This window comes from Rhinichthys klamathensis, unplaced genomic scaffold (genome assembly GCF_029890125.1).
Source record: "Rhinichthys klamathensis goyatoka isolate OS25496 unplaced genomic scaffold, OSU_Roscu_1.1 h1tg000090l_1, whole genome shotgun sequence".
Taxonomy (NCBI): Eukaryota; Metazoa; Chordata; class Actinopteri; order Cypriniformes; family Leuciscidae; genus Rhinichthys; species Rhinichthys klamathensis.
The window spans coordinates 641353-664615 of NW_026606629.1; the positions used below are offsets into that span (position 1 = coordinate 641353).

Genomic DNA, 23263 nt, shown 5'->3' on the forward strand with positions numbered 1-23263 from the left:
TCCTAAATCACGAATTCGACAAATGGGACAAAAATCCGATTGAAACCCTGCATGCCGAGTTCTGTAAGAGTATCCTGGGAGTGCAGAGGAACACACCGAACAACGCATGCAGGGCAGAATTAGGCCAATACCCTCTACTAATACACATTCAGAAACGAGCCATCAAATTTTGGAAACATCTAAAAATGAGTGACCCCAACTCTTATCATTTTAAAGCCCTTAAAAACCATGAAATGAACACTGAGAAGAGCGCCCTCCTTCAGCTGGTCCAGAGGCTCCACACACACACACACACTAACACCACTAACAGTGATCCGCCTCAGGACACACACACCCTCAGCCACACAATCCGGCCCAACCACATGATCAAAGCACAACAGGAGAATTACCTGACCTACTGGACTCAATCAACAGAAAAACAAAGCAAACTAGAATGTTATTTGGCCCTAAATAGAGACTACACCACGGCAGAATACCTGAGTACAGTGAAAGACTGTAAACTAAGAAGAAGGATGACGAGGTACAGACTGAGCAATCACACTCTGACTGTAGAGACGGGCCGACACCGACAGAACTGGCGGCCCAGAGAGAGACGCGTCTGCCCGTACTGTGAGCAGGGAGAAGTGGAGACCGAGCAACACTTCCTCACCCGCTGCCCCAACTATGACATTAGAGGGACTTTCTATACAAAATTTGAAATACTTTGCCCTAACTTCCTACAATTAGACAACAAAACACAATTTCAACACCTATTAGGTGAAAAAACAGATTGTATCATATTAGCAGCCAGATACATTGATGCTTGTCACAAAAAGAGAGAGTCGACGACTAATCAGTGATGCGCCCACACACACACACACACACTTACACACTGAATTCTAAATTGTTCAGAGAATTTTTGAAATGTTCATAAACTGTTCTAATTATTATTATTATTATTTATGTATTTATTTTTATTTGGTACACTGTTAATTTGTACAATTAATTTAATTTGTACATTTAGATTTAAGTCATATTATAATATTTTATTATTTTAATGTCTTTATGCATTCCAAGCTTTGGCAATATTGTATTGTGTACAGTCATGCCAATAAAGCAATTTTGAATTGAATTGAAGAGAGAGAGAGAGAGAGAGAGAGAGAGAGAGAGAGAGAGAGAGAGAGAGAGAGAGAGAGAGAGAGAGAGAGAGAGAGAGAGAGAGAGAGAGATAGAGAGAGAGAGAGATAGAGAGAGATCGACTGTACAGAATTAACCGCTGACCCTTCAGCTCTACAGAGACTTAAGCCGCCTTTCCACTGCACGCGACAAACGACAGCCGATGAACCAGAAGTAATTTATTTGTTATGGAGAGTCTCACAGGGGGTGCTGGCAATCTGCGAAAGCGGAATTTTCGTATCCGATTTGAGCTTTGGATGCTTTAAATTTGAACTTGAGCGACTACACCATATGTGACACTGACTGGATGTGATGTATTCCACTGAATCTCAATCAGATCGGTGTGAGAATTATTAATACTTATTGTTTAACTTTATCAGAAACACCTGATACATATCAAAACCATGCATTGTTAAAAGTTTTTAAAAGTAATCAATTTAATATTTATATTTTTCAATGTCTGGCACCGTATTATTGGCGGTTATTATTTGTCTTATACATAGCTGTTTATTGTTTGCATTCATTTATTCATTCCACCATGGTGAGAGTTCAGAAGACCAAGGCTCTTGCTTTTGATTTTCCTTTACTGGAGACACTCAAATAAATATTGCAAGTCAATGGGTCTCATTCATACAGAGCGCCCCTAGTCCCACTTTGTCAAAAAAAATTATTATAACTATCTCGTGGCCTCAAGATAAGTAACTCGTGGCCTCAAGATACTATCTCTATCTTGAGGCCACGAGTTACTACCTTGAGGCCACGAGATACTATCTTGAGGCCACGAGTTACTTATCTTGAGGCCACAAGATAGTTATAATACATTTTTTTGACAAAGTGGGACTAGGGGGGCTCCGTACATTCATGAAACATTCGTAAATATACGAGTAAATATGAGAGTGATTTGCGCGTAGAGACCTTTCCGAAAACTCATCTCCTGATTCACAAATACTTCGTAAACGTCAGATGTGATAGTGAAATGTGTGTGTGTGTTAATGAATTCCAATCAATCGTAAATGGGACGCGCGTGCACGCTCATTCTCAATTACCATAAATCCCGCCCATATATCCGACTGACAACTATATATGGGCATCATATTATGACACCAAACGAAGGATTTCAACGTCTTCTCAAAAGCGAATGAAAAAGAAAAATTTCTCAGATGCAGAAATCGAAGTTTTATTATCAGAAGTTCATTCAAAGCATAGGCTACATAGTGGCGTATCAGGTCCTAAAAAAAGTACGTTTGGCAGCATATTACAGATGCAGTTAATGGAGTTTCATGTGTTAATCAAACAGTCCCAGAAAAGAAAAAACGTATGTAATTACTATATATAATATTTTTTCAAAATGCTGTGTAAATATGTACCCGATTAAGGTGAATTAAAATGCAGCCTTAGTTATTAATGAGCAAAACGTTCGGATGTTAAACTCACTATTTACGCGTGGCTGGGAGCAGGTGTAGATTTCTTTCGTACCAACTAACATTTGGAAAATACGAACATTTTAATGAATCCGAAAATTTACGCCAGAACCACTTTACACACGATTTACACAAAAATTCGTTCTGCTCGTGTTTCATGAATGAGACCCAATGTGTGCAAAACAGTACCTAGCTCAAATGCTCCTTAACAGGAAAGATTTCAGAGAAAGCGTCAGTTTACCCATGTTACCACGCAAGATCATAATGAAAGTTCATTACGAGCGAATTCTGACAGTCGTGTCCAAATGTCGTTTGCAGTGGAGAGGCGGCTTTACTTTTTGATCTTACGATCCACTTCCTTCATTTTAGAGACAGCAAAAACTGCTTTTTTTGAAAGGGTTAATTGGAAGCCCTGCAATCTTATTGGCTCTCAGGTTGTCCATGGGGTCAGATATTTTTTTCTTCTTTTTCTAAAGACTTGCTGTGAAAATGGTCCAATTTCCATGTCCCGTCAAGAAATCATGGGGTCATCAGATGGCACACGTGTCAGGGACGAGCTGTTACTCTGTGGGAGTCAGTCAAGGCAAAGCAGCATAGAGATGACCATCTATTCTGTATGTATCCCATAATGCCTCATTTCATGTAGACAACAACGAGATGGATGGGATTGTGAACATCAGAAATGGCATAAGGCAGTTCCAGTGAGGTATGGGCACAAAGGACAGATTGGAAGCATTTATAGTAATCCGCTCTGATCTTTTTTTCCCCGGTATCGTGGTTTATGGTTCACAGCGGTGTGTGAGCAGAAGAGCTCCGACCAGACAAATCAGAATAACCTTCCAGCATGGTGCCTGCGCTTATCTGAATTGCAAAAGTACCATATCACCTGCTCTCTGGACACGTGTGGGGAGAAATACCAAAGAAAAAGTATGCAATTCTAGAGATGTGATTGCGTTTAAAGGGTTTGAAGACGTCAAAATGATCTTAAATGTTAGAGGCCATATTATGCCCTTTTACAAATTCTTGATTTTGTTTTTGGGTCCTACTAGAATAGGTTTTCATATATACTTGAATGTTCAAGAAACACATTTTTTCACATACAGTTGCAATCAAAATTATTCCACCCCCTTGACCTGCAAGACATTTTGCTGCCTATTATTTGAGTGATTCTGAGAACGTAAAGTTAAAAAAAAAAATAAAAAAAAAATGAAAAAATCGAATTAAATTATTCAACACCCAAAAGTCATATTTCTTGCAGAATATTTTATTCTTATTACCTCCAATAAACGCTGCCTGTAAGTGCTTAGAAGCTTCGGTCACCTCTCTACTTCAATCTTGGCCAATTCCTTGCTTGGAAAAAGTTTCCAGATCAAATTTCCATGTTACCACTGCTTTCTTCAAATTCCACCAAATATGTTCAATGAGATTTAAATATGAAGACTGTACAAGCCACTCAAGAAGATTCTATGACTGATCCCTGAACCCAGATAAAGTATATTTGGATGTATACTTTTGGATGGCAGGAAAGTCAAGCTTCAGTCTCTGCAACAAAGGCATCATCCTCTTTGCCAAAATGGCATCATCCTCTTTGCCAAAATGGCTTGATACTTTGAATAATTAATGCTGTCCTTCATACAGACTTCCACTCCCTGCAACAGCAAAGCATCCACATAACAAGACTGAACCACCTCCATGGTTGACCATGGAGATGCTATTCTTCTGCTTTATCTTTTATATTACGCTTTATATTTGTCTTTTTGCTTCAACAAAAAGCTTCAAGCTTTGTGTCTGCTTCAATAACCTGCTTCAACACCCTCAAAGTTTTTCTGGCACAGCAGATGTTAAACTTATGAACAAGGCTGCCAGCTGTGTCTCTAACAACTTTCAGTGTTTTGGAAATCTTGTAGCCATAGACTCTCTTATGTAATAAAACAATATGTTCCCTATAGCTTTTGTGAGAGCTCTTTTGATTTGGCCATATTTGCTTCTCAACTTTAGCACATGCATGGGCTAAATGTACGTATGTATGTGTAACAGCACAAGCTAATTCAGTTTTGTTATAGAGCTTCCAAAGGCTTAATTGTGTTTTAACACAATGTTGTACCATACCATACAAACAAGACTTGAAAACAGCAGCGTTTAATAGGAGTTGAATTATTATGACACTAGGACAAAATAGGACACAAATCCTATAACTCAAAAGCATTACATTATATATTGACATTATCACTTAATTTGCCAGCAAACTGTTTTAGATGGAATAAAGAAAAACTATCTTTAGAAAAGCATACATCTGTAAATGATTACACTCTCTGGGGGGTTGAATAATTTGGATTTCAACTATTTTACATTAATGCAGAACCTTTCTTCCGAGTCTGTACGCTCTGTTTAGTTCATGTCTCTATAAAGCCCCTCTTCCCAAAAAGTGCAATGTGCTCTGATTGGTCAGCTGGACCAGTGTATGGTTATTGGTCAACCTCTTCAGAAATGTCAAGGTAATGCCATTACCATAACCACAAGTTAACACACTACTAACGCAATTCAACCAGGCCTCGACCCATTTATTTTGCGAATACCTTGGGCGGGAATTATTTAAATGAGGATTATTGTGACGTGTACATTCACAGAAGAAAAATCAAGACTACAATCGAGGCGTTTGAGTTCAGAAACCTTGATTACTGATATAAAGAATATGCCTTTGGATTGACTTTGTGCTTTGGAACTTTGCAGATTTTTATCATAACATCAAACAAATAAAAATTGTGAAAAAAAGCATAAAAGGTTCTCTTTCAATTCTTGTTGATGACTAATGAACAAAATAGCTTTATAGGAAACTTCTGTTCTAGGTGTGTTTAATGTGTTTTTTGGGTAGTCAGTACTCACTTTGTGCAGGTTGAGGGTGTATGGAGCAGGATCCCACGCCACCAGCGTTACATTCTTGTACAATGAGCTTGTGTTAAACTGGTGCTTGGGATTCGCCAGAATCTGCAAGCACAACAGACAATACGTTACACAAAAAGACAAACAAAAGAAGGAAGAGACACAAAATTGAGGCCCAACTAACTTGATTAGTCAGAAAACACAAGAGCATCACTGACTTTAACTTAACCATGTGTAATGTTATAAGTTTCTAGCGAAGAGAAATTCATCAGTCCGCATTGAAGGTAAACATGCTGCACAAAAAAAAAAACAGTTAGTCAAAACATATTTGATGTTTAATATACAGTTACAAAATCATGTTACATTTTTTTTTTCTTTAAAAGAAGTTAATGATTTTCTCCAACAAGTATGCATTAAATTAATCAAAAGTGACAGGAAATACATTTATAATGTTACAAAAAAAATTCTAATGAATTCTCAAAGAATCCTAAAAAAAGCATCACCTCTTTTCAACATTTATAAGAAAGTTATAAAAAATTGAATTTTACTTTGTGAAATGTTACAATATTGCTGTTTTAATGTATTTTAGATCAAATAAATGCACCCTTGGTGAGCATAAGAGACTTCTTTCAAAACGTAAAAAAAAAAATAACAACCCCAAACTTTTGAACGGTAGTTTACTGTACATTTTCAATATGCAGATATGTGAATATTTGATAACTATGGTGGAGGGGAAGATTATTACAAAAATAATGCCCTAAATTCAAGCCTGTTCCTTACCAAAGCTGTTGCATGACTTCAGAGGACTTGCAATATAGCGCGTGAATCATTTAAACCACTTTGATAAAGCCTTTTTTGGGCATTTCTTTTTGTTCCTTTCAGAGCCTGACAGCTCATGGTAACAGTCAGTCATACAGGTTTGAAAAGGAGCTGATTTGAAGACTTTGTTCTGTGGGAGACAAATGGCACACGGTCGAGCCAGCGAGTTAACTTTTAAAACACTACTTTGCAGCTCCCATCGAATTCCCATTGATCTGTTCATTCATGAAAAGTGACAAAAGGATCCAGCACATTTGACAACTTCTCTGGCAGCGTGGTTTCACGTTGTTTACCCGGTAAGCATGTGTCCACTAGGACATGATGACTCAGATCTATAGCTGAAAACAAAACAGCCTGAGGACGATCCAGAGGGTGTTCGAATAGGACCTGCTTCAATTATCTGGCTGATTCACTGAAAGTTGCATTACTACTAATGCGTGCTGAAAACATCAAACGTTGCTCACCTGAGAGTTGATGATGCGTACGGTGGTTTTATTCCCAACGTCTCTTTCATAACCCTTGGTAGGAGCTGTATTAAACCGCAGCACTGCATCATGGTAGTCTGGAATTACAAAAAGTGGGGCTTTAACCACATGGTGCCTCAAACTGAGTCATGTTTAAAATAACAATGATAGAACAACAAAGGCATTTCACTCCTGCACATCTTCAGATAACAATACGAACCAACATGTTCTATGAGAAAAAGAGGTCACTAACAACAACTAATTGGAAAAAAAAGACAGTTTCTTTTTGAATGTAAGGCTTTTTTTTTTTAAGCAAAAAGTCAGAAAACACAGAACACAATGTACAAGAGTGCATTGGTGGAAGTGTGAGGGTGCAGCGCTGGTAAACATGTTCCTCACGCTGCTCAAGCCTGTAATCTGTTGTTAGGAACTGTGCAAGCAGCTTGTTTAACACAGCACAAAGTCAGACGCCATTTATTACTGGATTCACCTCTGGGGGCTTTTTATTGATTGGATATCTTCCATTTAATCTGCCGTGTGATTGAGTGACTTTAAAAGGTCACGCTAAGTTCACTCAAAAATATGAGAACTGCCCTCCATTGTGGCTACCAATGTCATTCGGATTTCCACCTATTCAAACTTGGTGCATCACATTCGGTTATGAGACAGGTGAGAATCAATGGTGTTTGGAACGAAAGGACAATTTTCATTTTCATGGAAAATTACATCGCTGCAAAAACTAAACTTTTCTTGTGTAAAAGCAGCTGCAAAACCTTGGTTTGTTAATTAGATGGTGATATGAATGCCAACAAAGAATTAAATATATTTAAAAGTAACAATAATTTAAATCAATTAAATAAACGTAATCAGTAGTGGGCCCTTAGGCCCCGTCCACACTACTGCGTTTTCTTTAAAAACGGAGACCTTTTGCTACGTTTGCACCTCCCGTCCACACTAAAACGGCAAAAACGGAGACCCAAAACGGAGAAGTTTAGAAACGCTGCCGATCCGTTTTTCGTTTTGAATCTCCGGAGGGCGTTTTGGTGTAGACGGGTCAAAACGGAGGACTTTAGAAACGATGACGTAGTAGAGGCTCACGCTCGGCTCTATGATTGGGTGTCATCAGTCATGGCGTATATCTTTGCTAGCAGCTGTTGTACAAGTAAATTCTGCATTTTACAACGCTATAACTGCCTACATGCGCCGGAGTCAAGCTATTATTCGAGCGATCTGTGACAATTCCCGTGTGCAGCGGCGGCGTTGACCGTACATGGAGCGTCGGTTTGGGGTTAACCCAGAGCATGGTGGGATAATTTTATCAATGAAGTTGTGTTTACACCGGCACGCGCATGCCCAGTGTTGGTGAATGGTCACGTGATCCGCGTTTTCAGTCGTTTTAATGTGGACGGAGATCAATTCTAATACGCAGCTAAAACGCTGGTGTGGACGGAGATCGTACTCGTTTTAATTATCCGTTTCTAAACTAAAACGCAGTAGTGTGGATGGGGCCTTAGGCAAAATTTTGAATGTTTACAACTCTCATGCCCCTCCCCCGCTATCAACGGATACCCTCCCACCGAGTTCGTGCTCGTCAGTGCGTGTGCACCAGGTTATCTGTGAACGCGCCCGTCTCATCAGCATCCATCATCACCATGGAGTATTTGGAGGTATGCTGTCCTGGCTAATCTACCGATAGATTGCAATTGCTAACGTCATTTATACTCTAAATGAGCTTACTTGATTTGTTAGTGTTTTGAAAGTGAGATACATCCGCCATCACTCTTCATTACTGCACGAACTTCAGGCGTGTGCATGTGATTGTAACGTGCGCGAGGGGTGGCGTGTGCCCGATCTGTGATTGACAGTCAGATCTCACACCCCCCTGCGCTGATTGGACATGATGATCCGGGAGCTGTGGATTTTTGCAAAACAAATAACACGCTCCAGGTGGAGTTAGAAGCTCGGGTTTTTTTCTAAAACCACTTTATTTATGTTGTTCTGTCGGATTATAGTGTCGAATTCACTGAATATGATCAAAAAAATGTTGCCGACGGCAGCTTTAAATAAAAATATGTAATAAATACAAAAATATAATGCAAGTGAATACAAATAAATGTAATTTAATCACAGTTGCCCCACTTCAGTTTGCATATCGCACAGGCAAAGGGGTCGATGAAGCATTTATAACCGTTTATCACAGACATTGTTCATGAGCATCTCAAGTCTAACCGCACAGCTAGACTATTTTTCTTCTGATATTTGATACCCTACAGCCACATATTGTTGCTGAAAAACTCATTTTCATTTGGAGAACCAGCTGATTTTTTGGATAATTGACTTTCTAACCAATAGGTCTCTGAGAGTGTTCTTTCTGACCTCCTATATACTTTAACTGGTTCTCCACAAGGCTGTGTTCTGCTCTTCATTTTGTATACTGATGATTGCAGGTCCACTGAATCCAACTATCATCTAATCAAGTTTGCTGATGACACAATCTTTCTGTTTCTACTCTCAGGGCCTTCACAGCATCTCCAGAAATATGTTGAGTGGTGTGACAACTCCTTGTTCAGAACTAAACGTGAACAAGACTAAAGATATGGTACAAATAAGCAGATGCAGATGGCTATGGCAGTCACTACTGCCATTCACGGAAAGCCCATAGAGATTGCTGAGGAGTACAAGTACCTGGGCACAATTTTCAACAATCTGCTGAAATGTACTTCCAACACAGATGAGATACTTAGGAAATACCAACAGCGGCAGTACCTCTTAAGGAAGCTCAATTCCTGTGGGGTTAGTAAGAACATTCTCAATATGTTCTACTATTCCTTTATTGAAAGTGTCTTCACACTCCTTTGCTGTACAGGCTGTAGGACACAAAGGATGAAGGCAACCCTTGTTCCCAAAATGGTGCAGGTTTTAAACCCCCCAACCATCTCTGACCCCTTGTTTATACCATGCCATGAATTTCCACCCTCTTACTTATATTTAATTACACTCAGATATATACATACATATGTATTAATTATCTTATGTGGTGACTGTTTTTAAGGTATCTGCCTGTAGCAGATTATATTCAATACATTGTGCATATTTAACTAAAAACACTGCTGCTGCTTCAACACTATGATGCTTCCTATTTATATTGTGTTGTTACTCAACGTGACCTCCTAGAGTAACAACACAACATGCATAGGAAGCAGCAGGCATTATATCTATACATACACACACATGCATATGGTTTTGATTCACTTGACTACTGTATATATTAGTTTGTATATTAATATATATATATATATATATATATATATATATACAGTGCCCTCCACAATTATTGGCACCCCTGTTTAAGATGTGGTCGAGGACTTCTAAAAATTCTCCTTTTTTTTAAACAACATAACCCAAATGCAAAAAAAGAGAAAAATCCAACCTTTTAAGTACATTACTTTGGTGGTAAAAAAAAAAAAAAAAAAATCACACATTTAGAAAAAAAAAAACCTTGAAATCATGTGTCCCACAATTATTGGCACCCCTAACGATTACGCTGAAAAATTTAATTGATTTTTTTTTTTATATATTTTTCTGTAGTTGCTAAAGTTGGTCAGGGTATCTAGGAACTTTTAATTAGTAATTCATGACTTCCTGTTTCCCTGGGGTATAAATATGACGTGACACAGAGGTCTAATTCTCTTACCCATTTGTCAACATGGCAAAGACAAGAGAACACAACATTCAAGTAAGGCAGATGTGTGTCGACCTTCATAAGTCAGGCAATGGCTACAAGAAAATAGCCACTCGCCTTAACTTGCCCGTATCTACAGTCAGAGGAATCATTAAGAAGTTTAAAACAACTGGAACAGTGACAAACAAGGCTGGAAGAGGTCCAAAGTTTATCAAAGTTTAGCCACAACGCACAGTGAGGAGGATGGTAAGAGAAGTAAAAAAAAGTCCTAAGCTCACTGTCACAGAATTGCATCAAAGAGTGGCATCTTGGGGTCACAAAGTCTCCAAAACAACCATCAGACGCTCTCTACATGCCAACAAGCTGTTTGGGAGGCATGCAAGGAAAAAGCCTTTTCTCACTAACACTCACAAACGTAAACGTCTGGAGTTTGCTAAGCGGCACTGGGACTTCAACTGGGATCGTGTGCTTTGGTCAGATGAGACTAAGATTGAGCTTTTTGGCAACAAACACTCTAAGTGGGTCTGGCGTAAAACAAAAGATGAGTATGCCGAAAAGCACCTCATGCCCACCGTGAAGTATGGTGAAGGATCTGTGATGCTGTGGGCCTGTTTCTCTTCCAAAGGCCCTGGGAACCTTGTTAGGGTGCATGGCATTATGAACGCTTTGAAATACCAGGACATTTTAAATAAAAACTCTCCTGTTCGAACTCGTTCATCAAAATGAACAAATCTTTTTTCGAGTCAATGACTCGAAAAAAGATTCGTTCATTTTGATGAACGAGTCAATGACTCAAAAAAAGATTCGTTCATTTTGATGAACGAGTTCGAACAGGAGAGTTCGCAAGGCGAGCATTTGTGCCTATAAAACTTAAACTTTTTTATTTATTTTTGAAATGACCGATCGTTTCGCTAGATAAGACCCTTATTCATCGTCTGGTATCGTTTAAAGCCCTTTGAAGCTGCACTGAAACGGTCATTTAGACCTTGAACCGTTTGGCTACCATTGAAGTCCATTATATGGAGAAAAATCCTGGAATGTTTTCATCAAAAACATTAATTTCTTTTCGACTGAAGAAAGAAAGACATGGACATCTTGGATGACATGGGGGTGAGTAAATTATCAGCAAAAGTTTTTTAAAAAGTGAACTAATCCTTTAAGTGCTGTCTTGTTGGCAAAAGGGGGTTGTACAAAGTATTAACATCAGGGGTGCCAATAATTGTGGGACACATGATTTCAAGGGTTTTTTTTTTCTAAATGTGTGATTTTTTTTTTTACCACCAAAGTAATGTACTTAAATAAAAGGTTGGATTTTTCTCTTTTTTTTGCATTTGGGTTATATGTTTTTTTTTTTTAAAAAGGAGAATTTTTAGAAGTCCTCGACCACATCTTAAACAGGGGTGCCAATAATTGTGGAGGGCACTATATATATATATATATATATATATATATATATATACACACACAGACTGTATGGGCTCTCAAACCCCACAGGAATTGAGCTTCCTTAAAGGTGCCCTAGAATTTGAAATTGAATTTATCTTGGCATAGATAAATAACAAGAGTTCAGTACATGGATATGACATACAGTGAGTCTCAAACACCATTGTTTTCTCATTTAAATCTCGTTTTTGAAAAACACCCCTGAAAAATAGGCGAATCTCCACATAACACCGACTGTGACGCAACAGTCGGGATCATTAATATGTACGCCTCCAAAAATTTGCATATGCCAGCCCATGTTCAATGCCAGGCGAAACTGCACAGCCGAATCATCGGAAGTTCTGCAGGTGAAGAAACAAGCGAGGATCATAGGGAACATGGCAGATCATGGAAACAAATGTTATGTTCCAGGCTGTGCAGGGGATGTGAGGACTTTTCATACCCTTCCCACAGAAAAGAAATGTCAACAGGCGTGCCGTGGTGGATGTTTATCTATAATCGGATACCGCAACGGTTTAGTTCGAAGTTGTTATAGTTTGCTCTGCCCATTTCCCCACCGACTTATTTTCTAACCTGGGACAATATCAAGCAGGCTTCTCTCATATGGCGTTATTCCCCTGTCAAATGTCGAGAGCGCATTATTGTAGCGCGAAAGTACATTAATATAATGCGCGAGCGTGAATCTCAATGCTCGCGCTCGGAATATGATGTGCCGAGCACGAATCTCTCTGCTCGCGCGCGGGAACTGGGCGCGCGCTCTCAGATACACGCTGCTCTTGTAAGAATTTTCTCTGGGCTCGTTCAGAGAATATGCCTGCACTTAAACCGTGTTCAGTGCAATCGCGAATCTCTCCTCTTCGCTTAAAGTAAGCGTGTATGTGCTTAGACTGTGTCCCGTGCGTTCGCGCATGCCTAATTACTCTTCTCTTCGATTTCTTTCTCTTTGCTCTTGGCATAAACGCTGTTAAAACGGCAACAACCAATCAGAAAATGCTATTCCATATGTTATAGGTTTTTTTCCCCCCTTTTTTCTGCTGTTCTGTAAAGCACTTTGGCCAGCCAGTGGCTGTTGTAAAAATGAGCTATATAAATTAAATAAACTTTAACTTGTGTATGTCATTGGTTGTTTTTGGTCATAATCCTTGTCCTTGTGTTCCCATTGTCTCTTGTCTAGCTTTGTTCCCTGTACCATTGTTGGTGATTCTATGTTTAGTCCAAGTTTATGTTCATGTCAATTTCATATTGTCACTTCAACCCAAATCGGTTTATTGGAATAAACTATACTTGGGTTCAATTCAACTCGACTTCAGTGGACTACATTACACATATATTATAGACATGATTCATTTTTTTTTTTTGTCTTAATTTTAAAATCTGAAAGTTCTTGTTTTAGGTTCTTCATATAGGCCTATTATATAGGCTACCTTGTTATATAAAAAACATTAAGAAAGGTTTTAATAATTATTAAAACCTTTCTTAATGTTTTTTTATTGAATGAAACGTTTTTCATTATCTTAGAAAAACATTAAGAGAACGTTTATATAATGGGAGAATTGAACGTTTGAATAATGTTCTTCTAACCAAGCAAGAACATTAATACAACGTTTATATAAAGGGAGAATTGAACGTTGTAACGTTATTATAACCAGGAAATAACGTTAATACAACCAACGTTTATATAACGGGAGAATTGGACGTTCTAATAAACCAAGAAATAACATTAATACAATGTCTAAAAAACTGGACGTTTTGAAATTCCCTAGAACATTCAGAAATAACGTTTTTATAACTTAATGGGAACATTATGAAAACGTTCTTATAACCTAAAATTGTTAGCTGGGGAAGAGGAGAGATTCGCGATTGCACTGAACACGTCTTAAGTGCAGGCATATTCTCTGAGCGAGCCCACTCAGCCCAGAGAGAGAATTCTTACAAGAAAAGTGTATCTGAGAGCGCGAGAATCGCGCTCGGCACATTATATTCCGCGCGTGCGCAGAGAGATTCGCGCTCGGCACATCATATTCCGCGCGCGAGCAGAGAGATTCGCGCTCGCGCATTATATTAATGTACTTTCGCGCTACAATAATGCGCTCTCGACATTTGACAGGATAATAACTCCATACTCTCAGCGTCTCATACTGAAGAAGGGGGCAATTCCAACTATATTCCCGCAAGCGGTAAATAGTGATTTTATTAACGATAATTTACACTGTGTTATCTAGATCCAGCGCAAGATCCTAGTACAATAACAAATAGCAAACTCCAAGTAAAGAGCATACATAACTAAATAGTATGACAAAAGTATTTACGCTGAGGTTAATATTTCTTGCCTGTGTTGTCATATAAATCTACAAAATAATACTGTAGGTATATGTAAATTCCCTTTTGTCAAATCATTTTACTTTCGTCTATTTCATCAACACGTCAGGGGCTAACTACGTTAGTTTAGTTGCTCACAGATAATGTTAGCTCACTCGATCCTTCTAGCTAACGTCACATTCTCCACCACATAAGTTGAAGCTATATTTATTTGACAAGGCATCTAACGTTAGTCCATTTGCTTTAATGTTTTAAGTTTTGAAAACTGACGTATGATTATTTTGCACGCTTGTATTTCACATAGACAGTAAGGTATTTCAGAGTGAAACAGCCAATCAGAGCAGAACTCCTCATTAGTATTCATGATCCTTCCAAATAAGGTAAAAACAGACCATTTCAATCTAGGGCCAATTTCTAGAGTTGACAAAATTAAAATATTATTTCAACACATTCTAGGGCACCTTTAAGAGGTACTGCCGCTGTTGGCATTGTATGCATGCATATGAGAGAGAGAGAGAGAGAGAGAGAGAGAGAGAGAGAGAGAGAGAGAGAGAGAGAGAGAGAGAGAGAGAGAGAGAGAGAGAGAGAGAGAGAGAGAGAGAGAGAGAGAGAGAGAGAGAGAGAGAGAGAGAGAGAGAGAGAGAGAAAAAACTGTACAGAATTAACCGCTGACCCTTCAGCTCTACAGAGTTTAATAGAATAGTTCAATACAACAACACAAATAATTATTATTAATATCTAATAATAACAACATTTCAATTAAAAGACCTAAATGATTTAATCTTTAAAAAAATGAAAATTAAGAAAAAAATAATCATACAAATTGATTGCATAATACATTTAATGTAATAGCTAAATGATTTCATTTAATTTCAGGATGTTGTCAAATTCATACTTAAAGATATATTCTAAGTCCATATTTAAAGCAATGATAAAAGTAATTGTAATGTCCTTTAACCATTACACAACATTGTTGTGGACCATTTTCTGAATACAAAAGCCGTTGCAGAGCCAATGATGTAGTCTAAAACAACAGTGCTCTCTAGTGGATGAACAGTTTCCTGCAATATAACGTTCACACAAAACACACATTCATACATATAAATCCAATGCAGACAGAGAGAAAATCGAGTGAATGATGAATAGTCTTTTCCACCGCATGTGACGTGACAATGACTGATCTTATGAAGGAAGCCCCTCACCTCCTCATCCATCTCTCAGTTCAGCTGACATGCAGTTTATTGGCCTTCATCAACTAGCAATATTTTCAAAGCAGTTAATTTGAGCTTGACATTGAGCATGTCCCCACTACTTTGACAGGGACATCAATCCCCTTAGAGAATATGTCACATCAGGAGAAAAAAAGAGCCCAAGTATGAATGTGAAATGCTGAGAAATTATATAGATGCAGGATGTGAAAAGAAGATCCAATGTTAAAAGAACAGAAAGCCCTCTGAAAATTCAACACTAGTCTGTGTCACAGTATACAAACTAATATATACAGTAGTCAACAAAAGAATCAAAACCATATATATATATATATATGTGTGTGTGTGTGTGTGTGTGTGTGTGTGTCTGTGTGTGTGTGTCTGCTGTGGAAAGACACTGAACTACCACTAGGTGGCAGAAGAACAACATGGTTTTGAACACTAAAAGTCAGTTTGATATCCTATTCAAATACTCCATACTCAAAGGAAACGCAATGTAGCAAGATACTAAAAAAGCTTACAAGTATATTGAGGCATTATTATAATTTTGTCTTCTTGGTGGCAGCTTCACTGAAATCAGAACAAGGTTGCAATCATGGCTACTGCATTTTGTTTTAAGTGGCATCTATAATTTCATGCATTAGCCAATCTACCCCCAAAAAATGGTGCGTCAGCCTCTGCAAAGAGTTGTAGAGAAAATACTGGAAGAAAATAATGGATGATGTGTATAGATTATGTAATCACAATTTCTGCTTATTTAAAAATAGTTTTTTAGATCATATAAAAATGCTTATATAATTATCCATAAACATTATTATTAAACAAAATAAGAAATATTACTATTTTGATATTTTATTGTAATAAGACTATTTTAATTTACAGTGCAACTGAAAAATTACAGAACTAATTCTATATGTATGGCTGTCTTAATTCATTTTCAAATGTAAAGACATCAAAATTGACTTTTCTTATTTTTTTACGCAATATATTGCAGTATTTATTGTAGAGGATTTATCAATGCACATCACTGTTTTTTATTCTCTTCTCTGATGACGCGTTTACTGGAGGGAAGGCGGGATCAACCGGTCACTCACATGAACCACAACAACCCAATCAATTCCTGATGGACAAAATCAGGTCTTGCCCTACATTTATTGTCTTCAAGATGCCTTTCACTTGGATATATGTCACAATAGGAAAGAAAAGACTAAATCGCAACGTCCATTTCATGCCGACTTCCAGCGGAAAACTGCAGGGAGCCCTTGAATCTCCTATTTAGTTGATTACAATAGGCTAATAAATCGTTTCCTGCTTCCCATGCAAGTTTGGGAAGACGGATGGCACATGTGGTATTCCCAAATGCACATTATAAGCGGCTCAAATTCAGAGAACAGAGTCGCTCTGAGACACTAAACACACTGGATCATGAGTTGCTCACGTGTAAAACACAGTGCCATGCATCACTCTGAAAAATGCAGTGCATGTATTAATTAAACCACAACCTTTGCGATTAGATAAAACCAAAATTGTGATGTGTGCCAAAATTCGCTTAATCGTGCCACAAACAAACTCTGAATATTAGTCGATGACGCTACCCAGACAAGCTTTGGCAAATCCAGTAATGTGTTTTGTTTTTTCTCAGAAGTGCGTAGTGAATTTACCCACAACTATTAATAAACAACCCTGATATGCGCTTGCTTCAGGAAATTGCGTAAATAAAGCTAATCTGATTAGATTTTGCAAGAAAATGCACTTTCCATTTTGGTGAAAAATATGCATCAGACATTTAGCAAACGGACTGTGGGTGCCTTGCAGTGGTGGAATGTAACGAAGTACAAATACTTCGTTACTTTACTTAAGTACATTTTTCACGTATCTGTACTTTACTTAAGTAGAATCAATAGTGCATACTTTTTTACTTTTACTTCGTAACATTTTACAGCAATTATTATACTTTCTACTCCACTACATTTCTACAACATTCTGTTACATTTTCGTTAAATTTTCTGATCAGTTTTTCCCCTGCCAAAACGTCATCCTGACCGTCCGTTCATCGCACGTTTCTGTCTCACCAGTGAAGTTTGGTTGCCATAGATATATCAACCCGGTCACACTAAATGCGTCTCTAGCACGCAGTGTGTTTAGCGTGCAATTTATACGCGAAAATTTGTTTTTACATGCATAGGAAACGCATTGGTAGGTTTAGTAGTGATGTGGGGTGCGTGTGTATTATACGTTTGGTTAGGATTAGTATGGCAAGCCAAGAGGTTCAGAATTACGCCAAATGAATCGCGTTTACAGCCAAACGCCGTCATATACGGCGTTTTAACATAATATGTGTGTTTATACTGTATATATATATATATATATATATATATATATATATATATATATATATATATATATATATATATTGTATATAGTAAGGGCATATAGTAAGCTTGATGTGTATATTGCCTAATTGCAAGCTTGTTCAGAAATGGTGACAAAAACTTAAAATATAACTGCTTTTCCATCATATTGAACGTCATTATATGAGTATTAGGTTGAATGAGTTAGAATTAACTGTTTTATTAATCATTAGAATATAGACATTAAGAGAATAAATTGTTATGCAAGTACTTTTACTTTTAATACTTAAAGTACATTTGAAATCAGGTACTTTTTACTTTTTACTTAAGTAGGGTTGTCATTGTGGTACTTCTACTTTTACTAAAGTAAATATGTCTCTGGTTATTTGTACTTTTACTTAAGTACTGAGATTCAGTACTTCCTCCACCACTGGTGCCTTGTAGGCGTTTCGTCTGAGACTAGGATGGTAGATGCATGTAGAGCTGAAAAAAAGGAAACAGCCGAGAGATTGAGCAGCATCTTGTATGATAACGGTGGTAATGTTGACCAAAGCAGAACTATCTCTGTCATTTATCACTTGGTTGTTTCCAGTTATCAGCAAACTAGCGTTAACAGACCAGCATTTCTCAAACAAAACGCTATGAGGAAGTTGTTAAACACCAATGGCATATATTATAGTTAGTTTGAACGCATAGATGAATGTTCGGGAAAATAAGATGTAGATTACATGAGCGGGAGACAGACTTATCGGGGGCACTGGCAGATCTGCTCTTGGCTGCGCTGAGGATTTGCTGGCTCTCTGGCTCGTCCTTGAGTATATTTGGAGGGCACACTAGGTTGGCACAGCTGATGGGAAAATGTTTAGACAAGACAAGCTGGATTTAATAGACAGGCTAAAGAGGCTGTGGAGAAGTATAACCTGATCAAAACTGCCCTGAGCCTAGATGAAAATGTAAGGAAAATCAATGCGAGCCCAATAGATATTCATGAATTTATTAATTATATGAATTTTTATTAAAATTCTCATATTCATTAATTGTTGTCCATTTAACTAAAATGGCATCTAATTTTAATAGACCAAAAAAAAAAATCACCCCAATCAGTAAACCAAATTTCAAAACTTTAACTTAGGGGCTGTTTACACGACACCGTTTTCAATAATAACGGTGACGTCATGCGCCTGTGTATTACGTGTTCAGTCTATAGGCGCGTAGTGTTTCTTTACAAAGCGACATCGCCAACTACAGGCCTAGCATTAAAAGTGTTTTTAGTCGTTTTCATGGATCCATGTGAATGGGGATCGTTTTGAAAACGTTGTTTGAAATTGTTGTCTGTATGCATTTTCCACATGATCGGACCGGTGACCGTCTCATGGCGTCTCACACCGTCTTACACCAAAAGCGGGCGCACCACTGATCTATATCAGTAGTAGAGCGCACAAGCACAAAATAAAATAAAAATTTGCATTGAATAAAAACATATTTTTGTTTGTATATGCCGTCAATTATAGTTGATTGACAGAAAATCTGAATCGACAAAAATCAGTATTGGCAGGTCACACTTACAAAAAAAATCTGACATTGGAATCAACCAAGAAAATTGCAATTGGTGCATCTCTACATTTTTAATTGTTTGACCTCATCATTTTTTATCAAAATGTCATAGCTCAATCATCCATTGAAACGACAGGCTTTCTCTAGTGATGCATGCCAGACTTCTCCAATCATTTAGTCTGCTTAAATCCCATCTACTTACAATTTGACTGAAAGCTTGAATTCAGACCCGCCTCCACCCAATCAACAACTGATCCATTGAACCAAGACCCCATTATACATTTTGCCCTTTTTCGTTAATCCAGTACACTTGAATGTAAGTCACAATACGAAAGAAATTATAAGCTACCTCTGTAACATCAAAACTTTTCAATAGTTCAATGGACTGTCTTAAACTCCAGCCAGAAGAAGAAAAATCCGGCACAATATAAACAACAGTATTTCCCGATGGCACCTGGCCCCTTAATAACGGCAATAAACTAATAATATACACAAAATCTACTATAGCATATTATTACTATCATAATCATAGCAATAAAACAATAATATATAAATATGGAAGGATAGGACATTGCTCCACGGGGAAATCTAGTGATATTTAGTGCAGCTATGAAGCAAGAGAGAGGAAGCCCTTGAGTACAAGTACAAATGTTATTAGAATCGTGATGATAGAAGAGATGGTTAGAAAGCATCCACTTTTAATGATTTTGAAACGATTTGTCTCATCTAAATAACTAACATCACCAAATGTCTTCATGAGACGGTTCAGTCACCATTATCCTGAGAAACAATACATCACCATGGAAACGCCTTCCTCTGCGCCCACTACCGCTCTGCCACCATAGGTGCCAAAGCTGGAAGAATCTGGGCTCTTTGTGTGCCCTGTGATACTTGTGATTATGTAACCGTAAAGGGCATCAGTCTCCCACTGACCCTTTCAGAGAAACTGGCATCACCACAGAAACCAGTGAGAATGAAAAGAGAACGGTGCCTAAACCCAACCAAAACAAATCTGTTCCAAATCCCAAACCTTCTTCACAGCCTTCTTGAAAACTACTAATAATACACCCTTCAGGAGACTCTTCTGTGAAGGCTGAATCATGAGGACAAATATTCTAGCTTTGAAGCAACTATGATGGAAAAGATAACTGATAACAGAAAAGTAGTGGTCGACAGAAATATCGGCTGTTATTGTGCTTTTTTAAAAATTATCAGCATCAGGCGATAATGTTTCGGAAGCGGGACTTTTATTTTGACGGTGCACCAGACTTTTATTTTGACAGCGCTGAGCTAACACGTTATTTGATCAAACTGTTAAACAAAGAAAGTAAATATACAAATATGTGGAGAGAAAAAAAATAAGATGTACGCAATTGGATTTGCTTTTATATTATTAGTAATAGAAAGGCAAAAACTATAATACCTACTCATCTACCATCAGCATTCAACAAATACACAATTATATTATTTAAGCAAGTCGTTGAATATCTAATAAACATTTATTTTCACAAATCTTGCAGACTTAGTCGAATCCAGCTTCCATTTGTGGACTGTATAAAAACAGGTGCACTCTGTATGTAACGGTTGGTAATGCATATGAATAAAAAGGAAGAAAACAAATTTCTTTGTCTGTGAAAAATACTGTAGCTGATAACTTAATTCTGTATTCCTATTAAAGTATAAGTCTGTTTATTTTACAGATTTATTTAATTCATTTTAATGTAAAATAAATATAAATGTATTTTCAGCTATTGTTATGCATGTGTTTTTACTATATTTAAATTAGTACGAGATTATATCGGCTTTATATACCGTGCTCTCTAAGATATCAGCATATCAATATATTGATATCGGTGAAAAGATAATCAATAAAAACAAATACAAGGTTGAAAATGTGGAGAGAAAAAATGTCAAAAGGAAATATTAGGCCATTGACAATTTCCCATTTTGAAAAGTAATATTTCTGACAGATGAACCACTATTAAATCTCCGTATTTTACTGATAAGATGATAATTATTCCCATTATATTTTTATGAAAGACAACAGATAAAAGGCTGACACAAATTTTCTACAGTATTCTGTATTCATTTAGGCAACACAATATTATAATGTACAGTATGGAAAACACATTAAGTATAAGATTTGGCTGACTTATTAAATCCGTTTTTTTAAGGATAAAAAAAAAAAAAAAAGTGCATACGCAATATCCAATCAATACAACCAAAAAAAAAAAAAAACTAACAATGCCCAGTAACCAACATTGTACAGCAATATGATAAATCATTTTATACAGCATCTTAAAAGCAAGCATCTCAATGTACTTTACACACACACACACAAAATCAGGAGTAACATAAAAAAAATAAACTCAAAAACTTTCTTAAAATAATGTGAGATTTAAATAAATACTATAAATCCATATCAATAAGCCACTTGCATATATTCGGAGTATTATTTGCAGGTAATGTCTATGGTAATAATGATTAAGGACGTTCTAGAGGGGTTTACCCAAGTTAAAAATCTCGTCACTCACCAATCTCCTTGCCGAGTCCCGAGTGGAGCATGGCTCCGGCAGAGGTGACCACAGCGCAGGTCTGGAATCCTGACCCATAAAGCTGGCTTAAGGGTAATGCAGGTACAATTTTCTGCCAGCCTAAAATGGAGAAAGGCTTCTCGGCCCCATCCAAAGTTCGAACCTTCTGCCTCTTTTTCAGCTCGCACAGCACCTGTTGGCCGTTCTGTTGTGCCTTCCGGTGCCCCCTGTAGGCCACGCCGTGTTTATTATTATTCAGGTAGTCTTTCACAGCCCTCTGCAGGCGTGGACTGAGCATGCCTACGGACAAACTCCCTTTCCACAGACCGTGCACTACAGATTTTGATCTGGGAACGTAGTATTCGTCCTGGTCAGAGTCCTCGGAACGCCTTGTCGCCCGTTTAGTCGCCCTCCTCCTGCCCTCGTCTCGCTCTTCTTCATCTTCCTCTTCCCCTCCCAACACCTCCTCCTCATCTTCATCCTGTTGAGTTGAATCCTGGTTGTACTCTTGCCGCTCGCGGTTGCGACTCGCGGCGGCCGATCTCGAGCCCACATCTTGGGTGCCGAATGCGGACCAGGCCGCCAGGCTCTGAAGGTCAGGATAAGGGTAGGCTTCCTGGCTGAGCGGACTAGGTTGGGGGTCGGCACTGGGGTTTTCCTCTTGGCTTTGCTCCTGTTGGGTGTTGCTGGAGGCGGAGGGGGTGGAGGAGGTGGCCAGGCCTAAATGGGTGGTCATAATGGTGCGGGGGTTGCCCTGCAGTGAGGTCAGGCGGCGAGTGTCTGTGTAGGAGAGAGCGGCAGCGGAGTGCGGGTCGTCCACTCGTGATTCCATGAAGTAGGAGAGGAGCCCCAGGAACACCAGCACCCAGACCAGCATGAGGCCGAGGGTGAGCCGCCGCCACTGTTTCAGACTGGACTTCATCTTCTAGCGTTCCTCACGGCCGCACGCCGCTGCACTCCAGACCCAACTGGAGAAGGGTCAGCAGGAGGCCTACAACAGGACAGGACATTCTTATTAAAAATATATATATATATATATATGGCATTCTATAACCAAACTCAACCTGTACATTTCCAGGACTCAACCTCATTCTCTGACAAAGTGCACTGAACGGAACCGGGATGTACAACTAGTTGTCCATCACATCATACAGTGTGAGAAAGCAGCTGAGCACAGCACAAACGCGTGTCTACCATGTGTTGCGGGTTTTCATGTGTGGTTTCGCTGCACGTTCATAGAGACCGTATTCGAGACGCTACTGTAAGTTGCCGTGTTAACAGGACATTTCAAGACTCCCACCACCATAAATGCGATTGTCAATCTTAAAAACTGACGCTGTGCGATTACATTAACCGTCGTGTGTTGCCACCTACTGGAGGTACTAGGTCACAACACACTTCAGTTGACTTCAGTAGTGTGGAGAAGCATAATT

General features: G+C 38.3%; 1 protein-coding gene across 3 annotated transcripts in view; it reads right to left on the reverse strand.

The window, feature by feature from the left end:
• The window catches only part of st6gal2a (ST6 beta-galactosamide alpha-2,6-sialyltranferase 2a), a 99360-nt gene that overhangs the window by 17095 nt on the left and 59002 nt on the right, over positions 1 to 23263 (reverse strand). For all 3 annotated transcript variants that reach the window (XM_056251776.1, XM_056251778.1, XM_056251777.1), the window contains exons 2-4: positions 21831 to 22821; positions 6740 to 6837; positions 5460 to 5561 (exon numbers count right to left, since the gene is read on the reverse strand). In XM_056251776.1, coding sequence (XP_056107751.1) covers positions 5460 to 5561; positions 6740 to 6837; positions 21831 to 22752 — 1122 coding nt within the window. In that variant the 5' untranslated portion in view covers positions 22753 to 22821. The remainder of the gene's footprint in view (positions 1 to 5459; positions 5562 to 6739; positions 6838 to 21830; positions 22822 to 23263) is intronic.